The sequence below is a fragment of the Orbicella franksi genome, unplaced genomic scaffold (genome assembly GCF_964199315.1).
Source record: "Orbicella franksi unplaced genomic scaffold, jaOrbFran1.1 SCAFFOLD_556, whole genome shotgun sequence".
Classification (NCBI taxonomy): domain Eukaryota; kingdom Metazoa; phylum Cnidaria; class Anthozoa; order Scleractinia; family Merulinidae; genus Orbicella; species Orbicella franksi.
In genome coordinates, this window is record NW_027670740.1 from 1 (window position 1) to 18,989 (window position 18,989).

Sequence of the window (18,989 nt, forward strand, 5' to 3'; positions counted from 1 at the left end):
CCTCCTCCTCCTTCGATCCCCCCTTTTTCCTCCTCCTCCTCCTTCTTCTCCCCCTTCTCCTCCTTCTTCTCCCCCTTCTCCTCCTTCTTCGATCCTCCTCTTCCTCCTCCTCCTCCTTCTCCCCCTCCTTCTCCTCCTCCTCCCCCTCCTCCTTCCCCTCCTCCTCCTCCTCTTCCTCCTCCTTCTCTCCTTCTTCTTCCCCTCCTGCCATCACCTCCTCTTTCTCCAGATAATCACCAGCACCACTTAGTCTTAAATCGTATTATTCACATTTATCTATTTGTATCTGCTTCATTCTCCTTTAAACAGAATCCCTGTAGCAGCAACCCATGTTTTAGCGCTGGCACTTGTCAAGTAGGATACACCGCGAAAGGATTTCGTTGTAAATGTCCCCCAGGATTCACTGGGGAGCTCTGCAGCAAAGGTAAATGTAAGAAGTTCTTAAGTCAAAAATTGAAGGGTTGAAGGTTGTAAATCCTCCCCCTCCCTATGGGAGCAGGAGAAGGCTAATCTCTACTGTACCCCCCACCCCCCCCCCCCCCCGCACACACACACACGTGCTTCTCCACACTCTTGAATTGAGAAACAAAACATGAAAGCCACGCACTTCATGGTGAATATGTGTATGAGCTCCACAGGCATGCTCTGAATAAGAAGGGGCTCATTACATCAGGCAAATCTTCAGGCAGTATGCCTGCATGGTGCAAGATAGAAACTGCCTACATTTATTCTTCAATTTTAGCTCTCCCCACGGAAATTTTCTTTGCTAATTACTGCCGGGTGAGAGATGGGTGGCTTATGGGGGGAGGGTTGAACTGTCCGCTTCCGGAACCTTTTGTCCTAAGGTTTCATGAACCCCCTATTGTGGATTAGGAATTTCTTTATGCGTTTAAACTTTGCCTGACGAAAGTTAAAGTGAAATCGTCAGAGTAAATCTTAAAATGATGAAAAAAAAAAAAAAAAAAAGGGTCTTTGAATTATCGCTTCAGAGAAAACACAATAGCCAATTTCCGAATTGCCGTAAGCCTCTCTATCAACGCAAGGCCTGGTGGACAACCATTCATATGAAAATGAGTTTAAATGTTATGTGAATGCAACCTCATTTTCATATAAAAGAATGGGCACCAAAACTCGCTCTGAGAAAGAGGCCAAAGGTAATTCGAACCTTGATTTACAGCCGTTAACGAGACAATTCTGTTTTATTTACAAATGTTAGCACCTGTAGGCTGGAGCAACGGCCGTGAGATCGTATGTCAATTATTGGTAATCTAGTGATTTCAACCTTTGTGAAATTTGAGAATAATTTGAAATAAAATTTCTCTCCTTCTTACACAGCCTGCAGCTTTGATTTTGAAGACGGTATCGGGGGCTGGGAAAAAACTGGTACAGCTTTTGATAACCAGCCCACCCTTGGTGATAATCCTGCAGCGCGTGGCAGAGAGTCTGCCAAACAACAGGGGGACTGGTGGATAGGAGGTGCTGAGATCCGTCCCTCCCCAGATTACCCAGCGGGCCAAAATCAAGGGGACGCTGCTTTAGGAACCCTCACATCCCCGTGCTTCGCTATCGTGGGCAAGAAAATCTCGTTCCTCATTGGTGGTGGAGGCTGCACTGAGGATTCTGTTCGTGCAGAGCTAATTGTGAATAATCAGGTACAGAATCCATCCTTTATGATCAGGCTGATTTAATGTCATGCTATTTGTGGTAGCCCTCACACACTCTTGACTCAAGTTTAAGGTGTCCTTGAATGCTGAACAAAGCTGTCTTTATTTTGGTAATACTTTAAGGGCATATTTGATCTTTGAATTTTGATTCTTCGGGGGCGATTTGATTTTTGAATTCTTGAATTTTCAGTTGACTTCAGAGGAAAATCCTTTTCTATTGACCCAGTGGGAGCTGTATAAGTTATAGTAATGGAATTCAAGAAGTTATTTATCATTTGCGGAGGGTTATCACAGCAAACTTTGTTTTTCCAGGGAGATCATAGACAAGTTTGATGTCTTCAAGGGGAGTAATATGAAACGGCTCGTTCTGCGCGAAGTGTCGAAGGCGCGCGAGAAAACCACAAATTATCACAGGCAGTGGGGAACGGGGTGGAGCTAATGGGAAGCTAGAGTGGAACGTCAGTCAAATATTTATCAAAGGGAATATTTAAAGAAAAGATGATAGTCTTGTAGCTTTCTCTTTCCCCTTGCAAACTTGCAAACTTAAGAGGTGCCAGCTCTCTTAGACAAGTTTTTCCTGTCGTATGTCTTTCCGGCTCACTGCCTAACAAAGTACAGGGCAAACCACGACCTATTCATTCATAAAATTTACAAAGATTACTCCTCTCTGGGCCACCTCCCTTAATGCGGCTCGTCAAACAAACAAACAATCAAACAAACAAAAACCCTCCAAACCGCCTGTGTAAACAAACAGAAGAAGAGCGAGAAATTACCATATTGTTTACAGGTTGTCAGGACCGAGGTTGGTAACTGCCAGGAGACGATGTATCGTAAGAGTTGGGATGTGCAGGACTTGATTGGTCAACATGCTTGTGTCAGACTCATTGACGAAAACCCTGGCGACATCTCGTGGGGTCACGTCAACTTTGATGACCTCAAAGGCGATATTATTTGTCCACAAGACTGAGGCAAATTTCAATTTCAAGGTTGTACTAGAACATTCCATGTAGTTAATGAAACCGTTTTATTTTACATGGCTTTAAAATAATCACGGGCAATTTTGTGGAGAGTTATGACGGGGATAATAGACCCCCCTCTCCTCCACCCCCCGGTTAAAAGAAAAATGCACAATATTCATATATTTAGGCAATTAGTTTGTAGTATTATTGTATATTTCTGAGAGTGTTGGACACAAAAGAAGACCAAAAATATAGTGATAGGCCCAGTCTGCATTGGGCTACAAGGCGTCCCATACCATTAGACTCTAGCTTTTAAACGACTAGGAGTAATTTTCCTCCCAACTGTATGTAGCATGTTAGTCCATCGTAAGATTTCCTTGAGCATTAAGTTCACCGACACCAAATTATAAACCTGGGTGGAGATGGTTCTGTGAGAGTGAAGTGTCACTCTGCCCAAAATACTACATAATGAGCCCACCCCAACCTCCAATCCGAGCTAATTCGGAGTCCAGCGCTCTTACCCAGGCCACCACGCTACCCACAAAAATAGACACTAATTTCTCTTCCCAAATCATGACTGGAACTCTCGCGCGGTCGAAAGAAATATTGTTTTAAAACCACAGGATCCCTGATAAAATAATGCGCTATCGTATTCCAGTTTAAAAACCGATAGCATTTCCTGCTTCGTTCATAATTATGCGTTGATAATTATAGAAACTAGAATTAAGGCACATCTCCCCCGAACGCAAACAACAGACGCAAGATTTATGTTAATGAACAACAAGTCTTCCTTTTGATTGAATATACATTCCCTCTTTATTTACAAGTTTCCTACCCAACTTTACACGAACGTCAACTTATGCGCGGGTTGTATGATTTTTGACCTGAGTTGAATAAAATCTGTTTTAAACTACCTAAAATAAAAGCAACAGTTTACGTGGGTTCGTAGTGGTGTAGAAATACCAGTCTTGAGAGCTGAACAGGTTCACGACAAAGCGGGCATTCAGGCTAGAATAGAAAATACAGATCACTTCAATTAGAAGAAGTCGCAAAGTCGAGTGAATGAAAATAATCAAGTTACTAAAACCCAGGTAAAGTTGGGTCACCTCGTTTAACCAGTACTTTTGAGTACTTGGGTTAATCACAACTTTTCAAGGGCAATTTGGAATAGATAGGCGCGTCGAGTAAATTTTGCAGTGTTTGAAAAATCTTCAGTTCCTTGCCCCCAGGAGGGGGATTGCGCCAGAGTTTGGAAAAAAAAGTGCACAATTCCTCCAAATATTAAGTGATTTACTGATAATAATGCCCTTGTAAGTAAACTTTCTTTAGCCACGAGCTACACATTACGTTGAGTACTTAGCGCTCTGATCGTACTTATTAATATCTTTGAAAAGTTTCCGAAAGTATTCACAAACTAAAAGACCTTCTGATGGGTTTAAAAAATATCTGGAACTCTTAGGAAGATTTTCGGTAATCTTAAGAATTTTTAGGACCATTTTCGGAATTTCCGGATGACGTTCGGAAATTCTTGGAAATTCTGAGAACTTTCGTTGTTCTTCGACAATCTTTGGAGGTCTTCGGAAGTCTTCTATATATCTTCGGGTCTCCAGGAGGGCTCAGGAGAGCTTTAGGAATTTACGATCTTCCGAGTTTCGTCATACTAACGTCGGAAGCCTTTGCTGTAATTTACCCTAGCTATGCTATTTTGCACTTTTCTGCACTCGTATTACACGAAAGCTGCACCACTTTTTTTAGCCGATCATAATTAAGCAATTTTTTATACGTGTATTATCAAATGATTTGCTGATCGAGCTAACATATCCACTCAAGTCGACGGAAGTCACCGCAAAACCGACCAAAAGGTCTTTGGTTGTTCTCTTTTTTTGTATTTAAAGGTTCCGTTCTTTGTTTTTTCTAACTCGGTAACCATAATCGTCTTTTTCATTCGAGTTGAGTGCCTAGTCAATTATGACTTCACAGCATGCATAGCCCTGTGGCGGTCTCACCTTGCTGCTACACCATTCAGTAATACAGCTCCAACAAAACAAATGGCCACACGGAGTTGCACTCTTGTCCCGCAGTCTCTCCAAGCAGAGTGCACACTTCAAGCCAGGCGTAATAGTGGCGCTTGCTGGTGTTGTCTTGTCTGTTGTTACAAGGCTTTCTAGCGACTTGCCAGATTTTAAATACTGTTAAAAACGAAGAGACAATCATGGTAACCTTGTTAGTAACCTTGTTAGCTCTGTAAGGACTGGAGAGTCAACAGGGTCACCTTGACGATTCTTTCCCAGAGGAGAGAACACAGAAAGGGATAGATGTTAGGCTGCGAGCTATGTAACTAAATAGTACATATTTGAAAGGAAAAATTGCAGAGTTGTAAAAAACACCTAGAAATAAATGTTAATTCATTTAGATTTGAATTATCTTTTGCGTCATGCAACGTTTACTGAGAGGACGAAAATGCAAACGAAAATGTGAACAAAATGGTTGCACGAAAAGCCAGCCTGTTGAAATCCCTCCGGTTACGAGAGCGTTTCGAAAAGCTCCGTTTTCGTGACGGATTAGTGTGGACGGTTGGCGGTCTAACGGTAGAAATAAAGCTGCGTTTTCAAATTTCTCCGGCGTAGAGTGGACGCTGTCTAAGATGTTTTTTTATCGCGTAACGTCTCCACAAGCATCGACGTTGTGGAATACGTGACGAGAGGCAACGGTATTGGCTACTGAGCTGATATCTCACCTGATAGGCGGTCAATAAGAGAGTGATACTCAGTTGAATAACGGACAGATAACCAAGCAGGCGATAAGTAGGTCTGGAACCATCATTTCTGAGACTGCTTCGAACCAAGAGCTGGAAGCCAAAGATGAGTTTAATACGATGAGCATCATAATGCAGTCAAACCTGCGATCAGGCGTTCGTTGTTTACCAAAAAAAGAACGCCTGATTGCTGGTCATAAGCACACAGGAGCCACGTAATAACAAACCAAACAAACATGTCAAGCAAGCAAGCTAACAAACAAACAAACAGACAAACAAAAAACAGAAAAACAAACTCAAAATAATCGATGACGTTTATACATGTAAGAGTAATGTACCCGGCTCTTATTTAGAATTGCAGACAAATAGAATAACCTGTTTTACGGGAACCTGTTTTCCAGCAATTACCACTGGAGTGTCGGAAGTAATGCACATTTTTTCTTAGATTTAAATTTCTACGCTAAGCGATTGGCTCAAAAAACCTGTAATCAGTCCAATCAGAAAGCCAAATCTAATAGTGACTCCGTCGCACACGCTGGGACTAAAAGTGTCATGCACTGCGCATTATTACTTACATATTGGACTCCAGTTAGCCTTTTCGCGATGTGATAGAAAACGCCGTTCAAATAAAACAGTGCTAAGTGTGCTCTATGGACATCTGTAAATTAAAATACAAATGTGTGTTAACAATTTTTTCATTACTGAAGCTTATGTTATTTATCAACTTGAAGTAAATGAAGGTAAATTAACCAAATTAACCAAGGGGCTGACGCTCAAAACACCAGCTTCACCAGTCCGTTGTGGCAGGTATCTTTATCGACTTCAAATTGACAAATAGCAGGTGTTTCAACTGCCCGATAATGTAGCCCAACAGTTTCTTTTAGAGTCAAACCACTTAAATCTTAAATCCGCGTAGCAGCCGTTTCCGGCTTTTCTTTTCCAGGCGAAGGAGCTCCCCTGGGGTGAGCAAAATCCCCCCTGCTCCTTATTTTCGCATTCGCTGGCAGTTTCGTTCCCTTCGCGTGCTTTTTTGGAAGCGTCTGCTACGCAGGCTAGCCTTTGATCGACCGGACCCTGTCTCTATAGCACTTAATGGCGGCAGATATACGCTGTACTTACAAAGAACCACAGTTCTAAGAATGGGAATAAAAGTGCATAGCAGTTCTCTTGTCCTTGTATTAAATCCTGCAACAGATTAAAAGACATATTTGGTGATGAACGTATTATAAGGGTTCGGAGCCACTAAATTCGGAAAAATTTAAGGAAGAGTTGAATTTACGAGAATTTAAGGCAGTTTTATCCCACCATAGCATGAGTGCTTGGAGGTAATAGAAACCATTACGAGCAACCTTAAGTTCTTGACCCCTGGGGGGTGGGTGGGGGGGACTCCCAGAAAAATAGGGTGGGGGTGTGCGGCCCGCTTCCCAAAACCCTTGCCCTATTTATGACCAAAATCTGCGATATACCCTACCCTATTTATGACCTGACCAAAAATTCGAAACCCTATTTATGACCTAACCCTTAAATCAAAACTCTGCTTCACAGCTGCATTATAATAAGTTCCCTAGTTCAGACCAATGTTAAATTACCGTAACCATAATTTGTAAAGGGCTTTTGTTGATTTTCTTTTCGATAATGAAAAAACTGGCTTCTTTTTAAAGACATACCCATATCAAGGCTAGAGTGCAAAAACCATACCCTATTTATGACCAAAATGGCCCAAATCAGCTAAAATCAATACCCTATTTATGACCAAAACAGCTGAAAAACCATACCCTTTGGGGCTGCACATACCTATATGGCCCATATAAGGGAGTACCCCCCCCCCCTCCCCGGGTCGGGTTCTTGACCAATAAGTTTAAGTGGACGCCCTTGGGACACCCAGTTGTGTCCGCTTAATACAGGGTGTCGTCTTAAAACTGGTTCTGATACATTGTGCAACAATAGTTAATTATTAACCCTTTTGAAATCATCACGTTTTCTGAATGATAACCACAATTCGTCGCATAACAACACATAATTTAACCTGCGATCTTTTCCTCTACACTCTCTTCTTTTATCATCGCCAGTGAAACAAGGTTAAAAATAATGCCTGATCACAGGATATCCAAACAGTATTTTCTGACTGTAACAAGTGTATAAAAATTTCGTGCACAGAAATTCATGACTGAAACTGTGGTCATCAAGTATATAAGACTAAGGACTGCTCATAGCCCAATGTCCTGTCAGTCAATGCATCAATTCAGAATATTCTGCTTAGCTTTAAAATGACAACACTGAACAATTTTAAGGAGTCCGAGATGCTCTTAGAAATAAAAAGCCGTTGAAGTGTTCCTTTATTGCATGTTTTGTGCAAATAAATGGCTCAATATAGGTGTCCGCTGAATGCAGATTTGTTCTACAGTAAATGTGGTAAGAAAATTTAGGGACTCAAGTTGGTGTCCCCTTAATAGAGGGTGTTAGCTTAATTGGAGGTAAGCTTAATACAGGTTTCACTGGATTGGGAAAAAATACACTTAAAGCTAGCAGTGAGTGGCTCTTCTTTTTTAAGAACTTGATGAAATGTAAAAATTTGAAATCAAAATATTCATTTTAAAACTCTAAGAACACTAATGATTAACCAAGGATCCAGAACAGAGGATCAATCAAAGACTCCCCCAGAAAGACTTCTATGTCATATCATTTCCTAGACTCCGACATTAAATTTCATTGTAGCACTGAGCATGACCTAATAACCTTGGTCAGCATTGAAAGCCAGACAATAGTGACAACAACTTTTTATCTAATATGTCGAATTATTCTTGCATTTTAATTGGTACTTACATGTACATGTATATATCATACTTGTGATCTGTTGGAGATCACATGCATAGATGACATGATGTCACAATTTTTTTCTGTTTCTTTTTTAATATAAAACAGATAGATCCATGAGTCTGTTCAGTAATAGATCACAGAAGATATCAATACATGGTAAGAACATCAGTCACACAGACGACTATCTCTTTGTGTGCCACTTTTTTATACTAACCAAATTTTGAAGTCATCTGTTATGTGTTACTGAAAAGACACCAGCTACATAAAATCTATTTGTTCAACTGATAAAATAGCAAATAACATTAATATCATATCTTTAAAAACTCGTCTCACCACTGGGCTGATTTTCCTCATTATGGAGCCAAAGTTCAAGCTTTCTCAGAGCTTTGTCAATCACATAAGGACCAAACACATAAAGCAAAACCAGACTCCCTCTGCGCTGTTGAATAAAATGACTCCAGTTTGCTTTATAATAATTTATCACTACCTTATCAGGGGTTTCGGCTGTAAGGATAATTCTGCCTGCATGGTTTGACCATCTAGAGAAAAGTTCTTTGACTTATAACGATATTCAGCTCTAACCGTTTTGCCTGCTTGTAGAAACCACACTGTCGCCAGGTCCTGCTGAAAACGTTAATGAAACCCCTGCCTTATATATGTGGTAACATACTGAAACATAACATAGAATATAGCTTTATACATGTACCAATTAGCACAGACACCAACACAACTACAAGGGCTTGAATCTTTTTTTCTGCTCTCGCCGGGAGCCTGTTTGCAGGCTCTCCTGCAACCAAAACCTATGACTTCGAAAACAACCGAAGTCCAAGGCATTTCTTGGCCGTCTGGGGACTGGTTCCACATGTAGTTTTCATTCTCAAAGAATTGTCCATTGGTGTAATGCAAAAAAATCCCTTTCTTTTCTTGGACTAATCAGAATTGCTGGTATATTTCAACAACATGAAATCCAAGTTGCTGTTTATTTTGACTGCAAACTGTAGCTTCTTGTGTGGAAATTTATATGAAACAAATATCCCTAATGGATAAGTCTGTGGTGAAAGCTCCCACTGTTTCGTTTAGTGAAAGACAAAATCGTGCCTTCTGCAAAATTAAACTGCGAGAGACAGAGCAAGAAAATACGCCTTCCTTGAGGACAACAAGCAGATGTTTTGTTCATCATGCAACACTGTGACTGACCATCTTTGGAAGTCCATAGTCGACAAGCACCTCGTGTCTTTTTTGTCCCAATTTACGCATAGATGTTTAATTGTTGTTCCTTTGAGTTCAAATTGTCTATGGAGCAGCGCAAATGTGGTTTTCTTCTTCAGAAACCAAGTAAAACAAGTTTTAAAAAGCTCAGAAAAAGTTGCAAGTTGCATAATTTATCACATAATAGCCAGTTCTCATCGCATAATCTGCCCCAAAAATTTCGCATAGTTTCTGTTTTTTTTGTCACACCCTATCAGAAGGCTTGCCTTAGCTTTAGATATCAAACGCTCAAGACAATGTTAAACCACATTTCCAAACACCTCAAAGTTTTTATAAGATTAAATTTGGAAATACAGTTAACAATAAAGATTAGCGAAAAAACTGAGCAACGACGTTTCGGTGTCATCCTGGCACCATTTTCAAGTTAAAAAATATTTGTGCGAAAAGTAAACTAATTTATACCAATGGTAGAGGTGCGAAATTGAATAAATTAAGATTAAGATAGTTTATCAAAAATAATCCGCTGTGCATCTTATTTTCAACTCCCGTCTCAGTGTTTGGAAACGTGGCCAAACCTGGTGTTTTATGTTTGACATATCACATCAAAAGATTGACACCTGATTTCTTCTCATATCAAATTCTTAACCCTTTAAGTTCCGGAGAAAAAAACCTATTTTTCTAAAATGATAACAGAAGATTGAAAGACCACAAGTAATATATTGGTTGAAAGGTATTGTTTGGGATATGTCCTAAATCACCACAACAGGTATACAAAATGTCACAAATTGAATTGAGGATTCTGCAATGTAAAAAAATGAACACATTCAAAAATACCTTATTTCTTGTATATATTGGGTACACCCCTAAACAATAGCTTAATTTGCAGCTCTGAGTGTGCAGATTTTTATCAGATATTCACTTGACCGTAAAATTGTAAAGTGCAAAAGTTTCAAAAACTTGAGGGGTGGTTAATCAAGTCTGATTCAGGAGGCGGGTATGATTTAATGCTTCCAATGTGAAGATCTCTCGAAGATCCTTTTGTTGTCCAAATTTGAAATGAATTGGCCAAATATTAAGCTTATTATAGCATTTTGTGCCATATGGCATTATCAGGGCATAAAGGTTTGTGCCATTAATAGCACTATCGGGGCTTAAAGAGCTTTTAATCAGTTTAGGAAAAAGGAGACAATAATTCACAATTTTGAATAACCACCTACACCACATCACAACAGTGTACATGTAGTATTTTAAAGTATTAATAAGAATATTTACATGCATTTCAAGATTACATATTTGCATTGACGAAACACATGTTGATTTATTCCTTAATCTTTTAATAACTTACCAACAATGAGGGAACCCTTGTTTTACTTCTGTCAACTTGAACAATATTACAGTATTCTTCTCCAAGAGTCTGAAAACCTTCAAGGACAAAAATAAGAGGGCCCCATTGAAAATTGCTCCAGGTGGTGTTGGGTTATATTCTATGTATATGTATATAGTGTACATTACTTATCTAACAGCATTACATGCTGTTAGATCTTTTGAACATTGTTTTCCTATGCACACTTACATGTAATAAGTAATGTACACTGTATGTAAAATTTGTAACTATGTAATTCTACGTGATTCTTTGGGCTGTTTCCACGCTCAAAGATGAACAGAAAGAGGTTGTTGTTCATCTTCTTCGGGTCGAAGGACTTTGTTACAATTTTGCTGACTGGCTTTGGAAAAAGTCTGATATATCAACTCTACGCAACGGCAAAAGAAATGCAAATGGTGCGAATGTTGTTGTTCTCATTGTTTCACCACTCAAAAGCATCATGAAAGAACAAATACATGTAACAGAGATGGAAGAGCTTAGGATTCCTTAAATTGTCTCGTCAACAAAGGACAATGTGCTTCTGCCAATTGGAGAAGCAGAGTACAAGCTTTTTTTCAGTGCAGTACAAGACTTTTGGATGCAAAATTCCAAAACATGTTGAAAAACAACTTACAAATATACCCCACTACACAACTGTGTCATGCTTAATGTAACACATTCACCTTTAGGCTCAACAAATAAATTTTCCATTGATATATGAGGCCTCTTACTAAAATTCCTCATCCACAAGTCAGTAGTAAAGATTTCTTGATTTTGGCTTTCTCTTTGCATTTTTTTTTTTTTTTTGTGAAGTAATAGTTGCCTGAGACGACATCCTCAACACCTAAATGCACGTCCTGTTGTTTGCAGACTGAACTTATAATCAATTAAATGAGCAAGTGACCACTAAAATTTAATTGAACCAATTTACATGTACCTAATTAGCCAAGAGGCGGAGCTGTTAGCGACAAGGTGATTACAGAGGGTGGAGCCTAATAAAACCACTTTTTTCCAAAGATGTCCACAGTCTCTCTATTCTTCGTTTGTCGTCCCCAGCCCCATGTGCTTCACTCTCACTTTGCTCGCCTTTTCTTTCGGGTGCATTGAAAAATAGAGAGGTGGTGAACAGTGTAATTCAGAGTCATGTTCAAAGGTAGCTGTCGGTTTCGCCCCATAGCAAGTTCGCCCCCACCGAGTTCACCCCCACATCAACTCAACTTGATCGAGTTCGCCCCCAACCAGATCGAGTTGCATATAGAAATTATTCCTCGTTCTTTTATCCACTGCCTCATTAGATTACTGGTGGCGAGGAAACTTCGCTTGGTGACAAGGTGACTTCCCTTGGTGGAGACTTCATTGGTGGCAAGACTCCCTTGTGGCAAGATGACCAGTAACCGTTGGACTTTGTTGCTATGCGCTCGCAAACAAGCAAACATACATAGACTGAAATGGTTCTTCGAAAACACTCGATAACTCATGGCAAATACGTAAACACGAACACTAGAAGTTGGGGGCGAACTCGAAATAGAAATTTTATAGTGGGGGCGAACTCGGTGTGGGTGAAACCGTTATCATTCTGTTCAAACCTCCATCACTATCATAAGTAATGTTCCAGCCACAGTTAAGTTCCAAAAAGGTCTACCAATTTTCCTTATCAAGCTAACAAGAAGACAAAGAAATCATCATTATTGTACATGTCATGTGCACACCATGGGGCAAAATTAAGGCAACCATTCTGCAACATACCACTTATTGTAGTTATTCCAAAATAACAGACATCAGCTAGAAGCTCCAACTCTGCTTTCCATTTGATCCAAGAGAATGGACCTTGAAATTAAAATGTTATTGGTGAATTACTTAAATTATATATTATTTTAGTTGAAATTTCCATGAATTACAAATTTCGACAAGGACAAGAATGATAGACTCTATATTAAAAAGAGAATGAATTAAGTTGCACGTTTTTCTTTGTGCGGAAATCTGTTTTATCAAGGGATTAATTCTTACCAAAGAATAATTAACGAGTTAAAAAATTATCTTCATTATCCAGCAAAGGAGATATAATGTCAACATACAAGGGCATTTCAGTATATTTAAGTAAAGAAATTGACAGAGCACACCTCGGAAATTCCTGTAAATTTGTCCAATTCCCTCTCTCAAGAAACCGAGATAGTACACATCTTTTTGGTTCGAACGAACGAGTTCCGGTTGCCCTGCACGAACAAACATTTGTAAACGCTTGTTGAAGAGTTATTCTGTGCATGCAATCATCGTGTGGAATCTTTTAGAGACATGCTGATGCTTCATATTGGACTAACAACCACAACCAACATCTCCGCCATTTTGGGTTCATGTCGCGGAAGACTGGCGCCAATATGAAAGGTACTCTTTCTCAGGTTCTCTCGAAAGAACAACTCACGTCGAGGTTGTTTCAAACTACTGCAGCTTTGCTTGAGTATAAGACATCTTTTCAAGGTTTTACTCTAGTCAGGGAAGATTATATGTATAACTAGAGAGAATGGAAGTTCCACAAAAGTAATTTCCCTACTGCTACGTGTCAGCCTTTCCATAAGGTTATGAACAGTGGTAGCACGACTTTATTCTGACCCATACAAAAGCTTGGCCAGATTTTTGTAGCCCATTGGTGACCGGATTAACAGGGCTCCACTGTAGTTAATTTTTTCCAAGGTTTAAACGTAATTTACAATTCAACTTAGGAGCAGAATCCAGAAGTCAGCACGGAAAGGCACCAGCGGCAGCCACTCTTACCCTACCCAGCAGCCATGTGAACAAGCCAGACCAAAACACTGATCCATGTCCCTTACTTTTTGAAAAGCACAAATCACAGGTACAATATCAACTACTGAATTAGGGCCGGGGGAAGACGCGTATGGTACTAATTAGGGAAACCCAAACTACGCTAATTTAATTTCTTATGGTAATTTTCTTAACTCACCACAAGACAGGCAAGTGAAGGCTACTCAAAGAATCTACCGTACCGATTTTGGGTAGCCAATCATACAGCAGGAGTGGTTAATGATCTTCCCAGTTTGCAGAAGTTGCCACAAGGACGAAAATAAACCCAGACAGTGGCTGTACATTATACCTGTAGCCTATTATGCACACGGACAGCCTTTTTTTTGCAATACTTGTCCCTGTACTGAAAACACTGTTCCTGCTAGGTTTGAAGGCTTTAGAACTTTCCTGTACTATGAATTTTGGATAAATGTACCAGTCGCCATGTTTTTTCCCTTCAGAGGGTTGGCTTCTTCATTTTATTAACAAAACACACAACACTCATTAATCTTCTTATAGTGGCCCTTTAATGCTCCAACAAAACAAGTCTGACAATAAATTATAAACACAAATGACTGGAAATATAGTACAGCACAAGAGGAGAGTTTCTAGCAAATATTGAACTCTTCACTTTTGAAGTTGTTCCGTGCTATCTACACACACTGTCATTATAGGACCAAAGGTGATGATGCACTCCTGGTTGAGTGTTACATGAAGTATAATACACCAAAATGGCTTCTGAAGGTCGACGAATCTGGCATAAGTTCAGATGTTTACTTTGATGTCATCATCTTCACAAATTCTGCAAGTACAGAGACAAAACAAAATGTATCTCAGAACACTGAATCTTGGATTTGTACAAGTAGACATGTTCAGTGGTATCCAGACACAACTCACTCGCTTGCACAAATAATAGTGTATGATTACCTAGCAGTGCCTGGGTGCCACAGGCTACTAACTTTTGACTTTGAGCAACTGGGAAAGCTGACTTTTTTCATATAAGCCTAAGTGCTGGGCACCCAGGATTTCATGGTTAGGAACCTCTAGGCTCCTTGAAATTTTTCTTAGACCACAGCCTTGATTACTGAACTACACGTGTTTAGCTAGGAAGCAAAAAGGGTACTTTATACTCCGAACATAGCTGCACAAGTGTCGCACCACGAAACTGTTCTACCAATGTAAGTTTAACAACAAGCTTCTGCATGCTTCTTAGCAAATGTTTCAACAGTGTTCCTTACCCTCATAATTGACTTGCCCGTCGCCATCGATATCTGCTTCCCTGATCATCTCGTCCACTTCTTCATCTGTGAGTTTCTCTCCCAGGTTTGTCATAACATGTCGCAACTCAGCAGCACTGATGAAACCATTGCCGTCTTTGTCAAACACTCGGAAAGCCTCCTTGATTTCCTCTTCACTGTCGGTATCTTTCATTTTCCTTGCCATCATGGTGAGAAACTCAGGGAAATCAATTGTTCCATTACCTGTTTATGAAAACAAAATGTAAGCAAGGGAACTGGTCATTAAAACACTTTGGAAAAAGACACAATCCCATGCATTTTCAGCCAGCAGCAACCAAATGTCTGACACTCTGTATGAAATACCAATATAAAAAAACTGGAACCGGGATCTTGTGGTTCCAGTTTGATTGTGCAAGTGTTTAACTTCAATAATGGTTTGTGAAATGTCTAGAAAGAGCAAATGTTGCGATAAATGCTGGTTTGCCTTTTGATTAAGTCGAAGGTTTCAATTCTTGGTGCTTACAAAAAGAATCACAGCCTCTGGAGAAGAGATTGGAGGGTTGCGCAATACACCCAATTCGTAACAGGTCGCCAAACTGGTGACGGTCTGTGACAGGTCTTGACGGCCCATCACCGTTTGTCAGTTTGCGCCATGTCAGCAGACCATCACGTTTGGGATGGATGGTAACAACCCTTGACCGTTTGCCAGGTCACAAGGAACTTAGAAAAAAACATATTTGTACTATGAAGGGGTGAAACTGTCGGCAGATCGTCCTGATCGGGACAGATCGTGACAACCCGTGATGGATGGTGACGATTCATGACAGTTTGTTCATTCGCGAGAGACTTAAATAATTTTCATGGCGGTATTATGAAGGGAGGTGAAAATGTTGGCCGTCCCAATCAGGACAGATTGCCACAACCAGGATGGACGGTGACGATTCGTGACCGTTTGTCAGTTCACGAGAGACTTATCATTAGTGTGCGTCGTTCTTTAAACTTGTGCAAACGTTTGTGGCCCCCCTTTTTTAGAACAAGTATTCACACACTTCATTCGCCTGTTTATTTCTGCTCTCCCTTTTCGTGACATGACTTCCGGTGTGACGGTCGAACCGGTTAATCCGTCACCCCTTTTGCGACCCGTTATGGATCGGGTGTATTGGACATGAGTGAGAGATTGAGGGTGACAGGCAATGGGGTACAAACGAAACTGAAAAAAGCAACAGTATATGTACATGTATGGCAGATCACAATAGAATTTCTATTCTGCTATATCAACATACCATCTGCATCCACTTCATTGATCATATCCTGAAGTTCTGCTTCTGTTGGGTTTTGTCCAAGAGACCTCATTACTGTTCCCAGTTCCTTTGTGGTGATTGTACCATCTCCATCCTTGTCAAACAGTGAGAATGCTTCTTTGAATTCTGCAAGCCAGAGATGACACACACATTAAAATTAATGTTAAAAGAACACATTGCAACATACATGTATACACTGCTTGGTTCTTTTGATACAGCATTATCCAAGTGATATTGGATCATTGATCCTGATCAAGGTCATCTCAATGGAACACACTCTTGGGTGCCCAAACCCTTCAGATGCATAAACTCTTATTGAACCAAAAACCTCCTACAAAAATACGCCCACAAAAAGCCCTTGGAACAATTAGTACCATGACTTTTTGTGGGAGGTTACAGTATTTCAGTGCTTACCAGCAATCTGTTCCTCTGTAAGTTGATCAGCCTAAAGAGGATGGCAAAATACATGAGCTTTATGTGTCAACCATAAGCACTAATGAAAATACATGTATTTCACTACTAATAAGAATTGGAAGCCAGTGGTGTGTGGGACACTCAGGTACAAATAACGACATGTAGAAAAAACTATTTTTTTGACTTCCACTGACAGGTTTCTCTGATGATGCTGTCAGCAACAAAATTATCAATTGTAAACAATCACTTTTAGGTTTGAAAGTAGATTTACTAACAGTGTGATAGACACCAAACACTTCAATTTTCTCAACTTTCCCAGCTTCCAGTTTTGAAAAGCCAAATGAATTGAAACCTGGTTGATTTCATTAGTGGGGGTACATACTCTTTAAAGCTTTTAAAATTCCATGACCTTCCCAAGTTTTCCATTACCAAAGTTATGTGGTCAGTAACAGAACTGTCTTGACACTGCATTCCCGAACACATTCTTGTGCGTTGCAGCACAGGCAAACCACTCTATGTGTTTGCGGTTAATAGTTGTTTATATGAAACAAACAGAATCTATGAGGGTTATGAAAAAAGCTCCGAAAATTGCATATCTAAATTTACATCTCGGTCTGAATATCCCAATCAAGTTAAATGAAGCATTAATGGACTCATGTGTGGTGTTTTTTCACCTTCCTGGGCCATCTGAAGCGTCTTTTTATGAAATTACTTTTGGCCGCCGTGGGATGCCAAGTGCTGATTGGTAGATTTGAAATGGCCTGCATGCCTTGAATTCCTTTGGTTGCTGAGTTTGGCAACAATCATATTGAGAAAGCTGTATTCCTGATTACAGCATTGATTTTCTCTGAAAATGTTGGAGGTATGCTCAAATTTGGCGAAGAGATAGAGAAAAATCTCCTCAATCACCAACAATTGCCACTGAGGTGAGATTTTCAGTATTTTGGCGTTAATTCCATTTTAAAGTGGAGGAGGTTGTGGCTGGCAGCCGCCTAGTTCCGAGCTTTGTCTCCTTGTCTCCCTCTCATCTTAACTGTCTCCACCCAATAGTGATTTCGTTAAAGATGCTTCAGACAGCCCAGGAAGGTGAAAAAACACCAAATGAATCGATTAACATTGCATTTAACATAATTGGGATATTCAGACCAAGATGTAATTTAGATATGCAATTTTGAGAGCTTTATTCATAACCCTCACAGATTCTGTTTGTTTCGTATAAACAATTATTAACCATGAACACAGAGAGTGGTCTGCCTGTGGTCGTAGTTGCAGAGATTCCAACCCCTTTTGAAGGAAAATAGGGAGACTCTTTTGGCGCCAAAGGCGCCAGCCTCTAGGGGGGTCTGGGGGCATGCCCCCCCGGGAAATTTTGCAAATTTAGGTTTTCTCAAATGCCTTTTCCTGCATTTTGACATCATTTCTGAGTTATTCTATAAGGTCTTTAGTTTATTCTTATCACAGACATCTTTGGGCTGTTCTTTACTGTTGTTAATCCATCTTTTTTGAGCTGCTAAATGGAGTAAGACTGCTGGCCTGATGAGTCTGCACAACACTCGGTGAGAGACTGGGGGGATAATACGAGAAGAAAGTGTAATACATTGCACAAAATTCTCAAGATTAGCATTTTTTTCCCCCTTGTTTTCACAATTTCATGATAAATTGGGAGAATTTGATATGAATCAGGAGAGCGGGAGGCAACACATCAAATCGGGAGTCTCCCGATCAAATTGGAATGGTTGGAATCTCTGCAGTTGATCAACTATAACAGCTTCTCAAACACATATCTAGTCTAAAGCTGCTTAAAACTTCAAAAAAAGAAATCATTTATAGTCCAATATTACACTTTCAGTTGTAAGATGCTCTAAACAATTTGGACTCCACTAAGGCACATTACCGTTATTAAATTAAAATTTCAAGATCAATGAAATCAAGATGTCAATTTTAATCACTACACTGTGGGCGTGATTTTAAAACAGTAATACAAAATAACTTATCTGAAGTCGCTGGAACTTACGACGTAATTCTATAGCTATGGGTTAGTTTAAAATAAAATGAAGAATCTTAACGGAAAACAACACCATGTGCCGTACCATAAACCAATGAAAGGACACTGTCACGAAATCGACAAAAGCTCCTTCGAATAACTGTTGTGCAACGAGAATACACGGTGAGATCTTTTGTGAATTTTGATTTACGCTTTTGTTATTATCGTTGCTGGACTTAATAAGGATGTCTGATAGTCTAAATGGTTACTGTCACTCCAGTCGAAGAATTGATATCATGCAGATGATCAACAAAACCGTAGAAACCAGAGGAACAACAAGTCGAAAGGTTACAGATTGCCCAAACGAAAGATATTTATAGGCTTGTATTCAACCATTCCCTCGGCCTCGCTGTTATGGATTATTTGCCATAATTTTGTGTTATCAAATATCAAAAGAAACCTTACCATTCTGCTCACGCTGTCTGTACG

At 39.9% G+C, this 18,989-nt stretch overlaps 3 protein-coding genes across 3 annotated transcripts; 1 reads left to right on the forward strand and 2 right to left on the reverse strand.

Moving 5' to 3' along the window:
* Nucleotides 1–117: 117 nt before the first annotated feature.
* LOC145474543 (uncharacterized) lies at nucleotides 118–2,756 on the forward strand (the record flags this gene model as incomplete). Its single annotated transcript, XM_081455153.1, has 3 exons — nucleotides 118–424; nucleotides 1,336–1,652; nucleotides 2,452–2,756. Coding segments are annotated over 3 exons (804 nt in total), but the record flags the coding sequence as incomplete, so codon positions are not given.
* A 654-nt stretch (nucleotides 2,757–3,410) lies between these two features.
* Nucleotides 3,411–13,965, reverse strand: LOC145474541 (peroxisome biogenesis factor 10-like). Its single transcript, XM_081455151.1, has 9 exons — nucleotides 12,888–13,965; nucleotides 12,514–12,594; nucleotides 10,750–10,826; nucleotides 8,529–8,634; nucleotides 6,498–6,563; nucleotides 5,954–6,036; nucleotides 5,361–5,471; nucleotides 4,630–4,812; nucleotides 3,411–3,631 (listed from the first exon to the last, which is right to left on the reverse strand). Exons 1-9 carry the CDS (start codon nucleotides 12,994–12,996, stop codon nucleotides 3,557–3,559), a joined length of 891 nt encoding a protein of 296 aa, XP_081311277.1. The 5' UTR covers nucleotides 12,997–13,965; the 3' UTR covers nucleotides 3,411–3,556.
* A 106-nt stretch (nucleotides 13,966–14,071) lies between these two features.
* Nucleotides 14,072–18,983, reverse strand: LOC145474542 (calmodulin). Its single transcript, XM_081455152.1, has 5 exons — nucleotides 18,966–18,983; nucleotides 16,517–16,547; nucleotides 16,085–16,228; nucleotides 14,802–15,044; nucleotides 14,072–14,365 (listed from the first exon to the last, which is right to left on the reverse strand). The coding sequence occupies exons 1-5, from the start codon at nucleotides 18,966–18,968 to the stop codon at nucleotides 14,337–14,339; spliced, it is 450 nt and encodes a 149-aa protein (XP_081311278.1). The 5' UTR covers nucleotides 18,969–18,983; the 3' UTR covers nucleotides 14,072–14,336.
* Nucleotides 18,984–18,989: the final 6 nt, after the last annotated feature.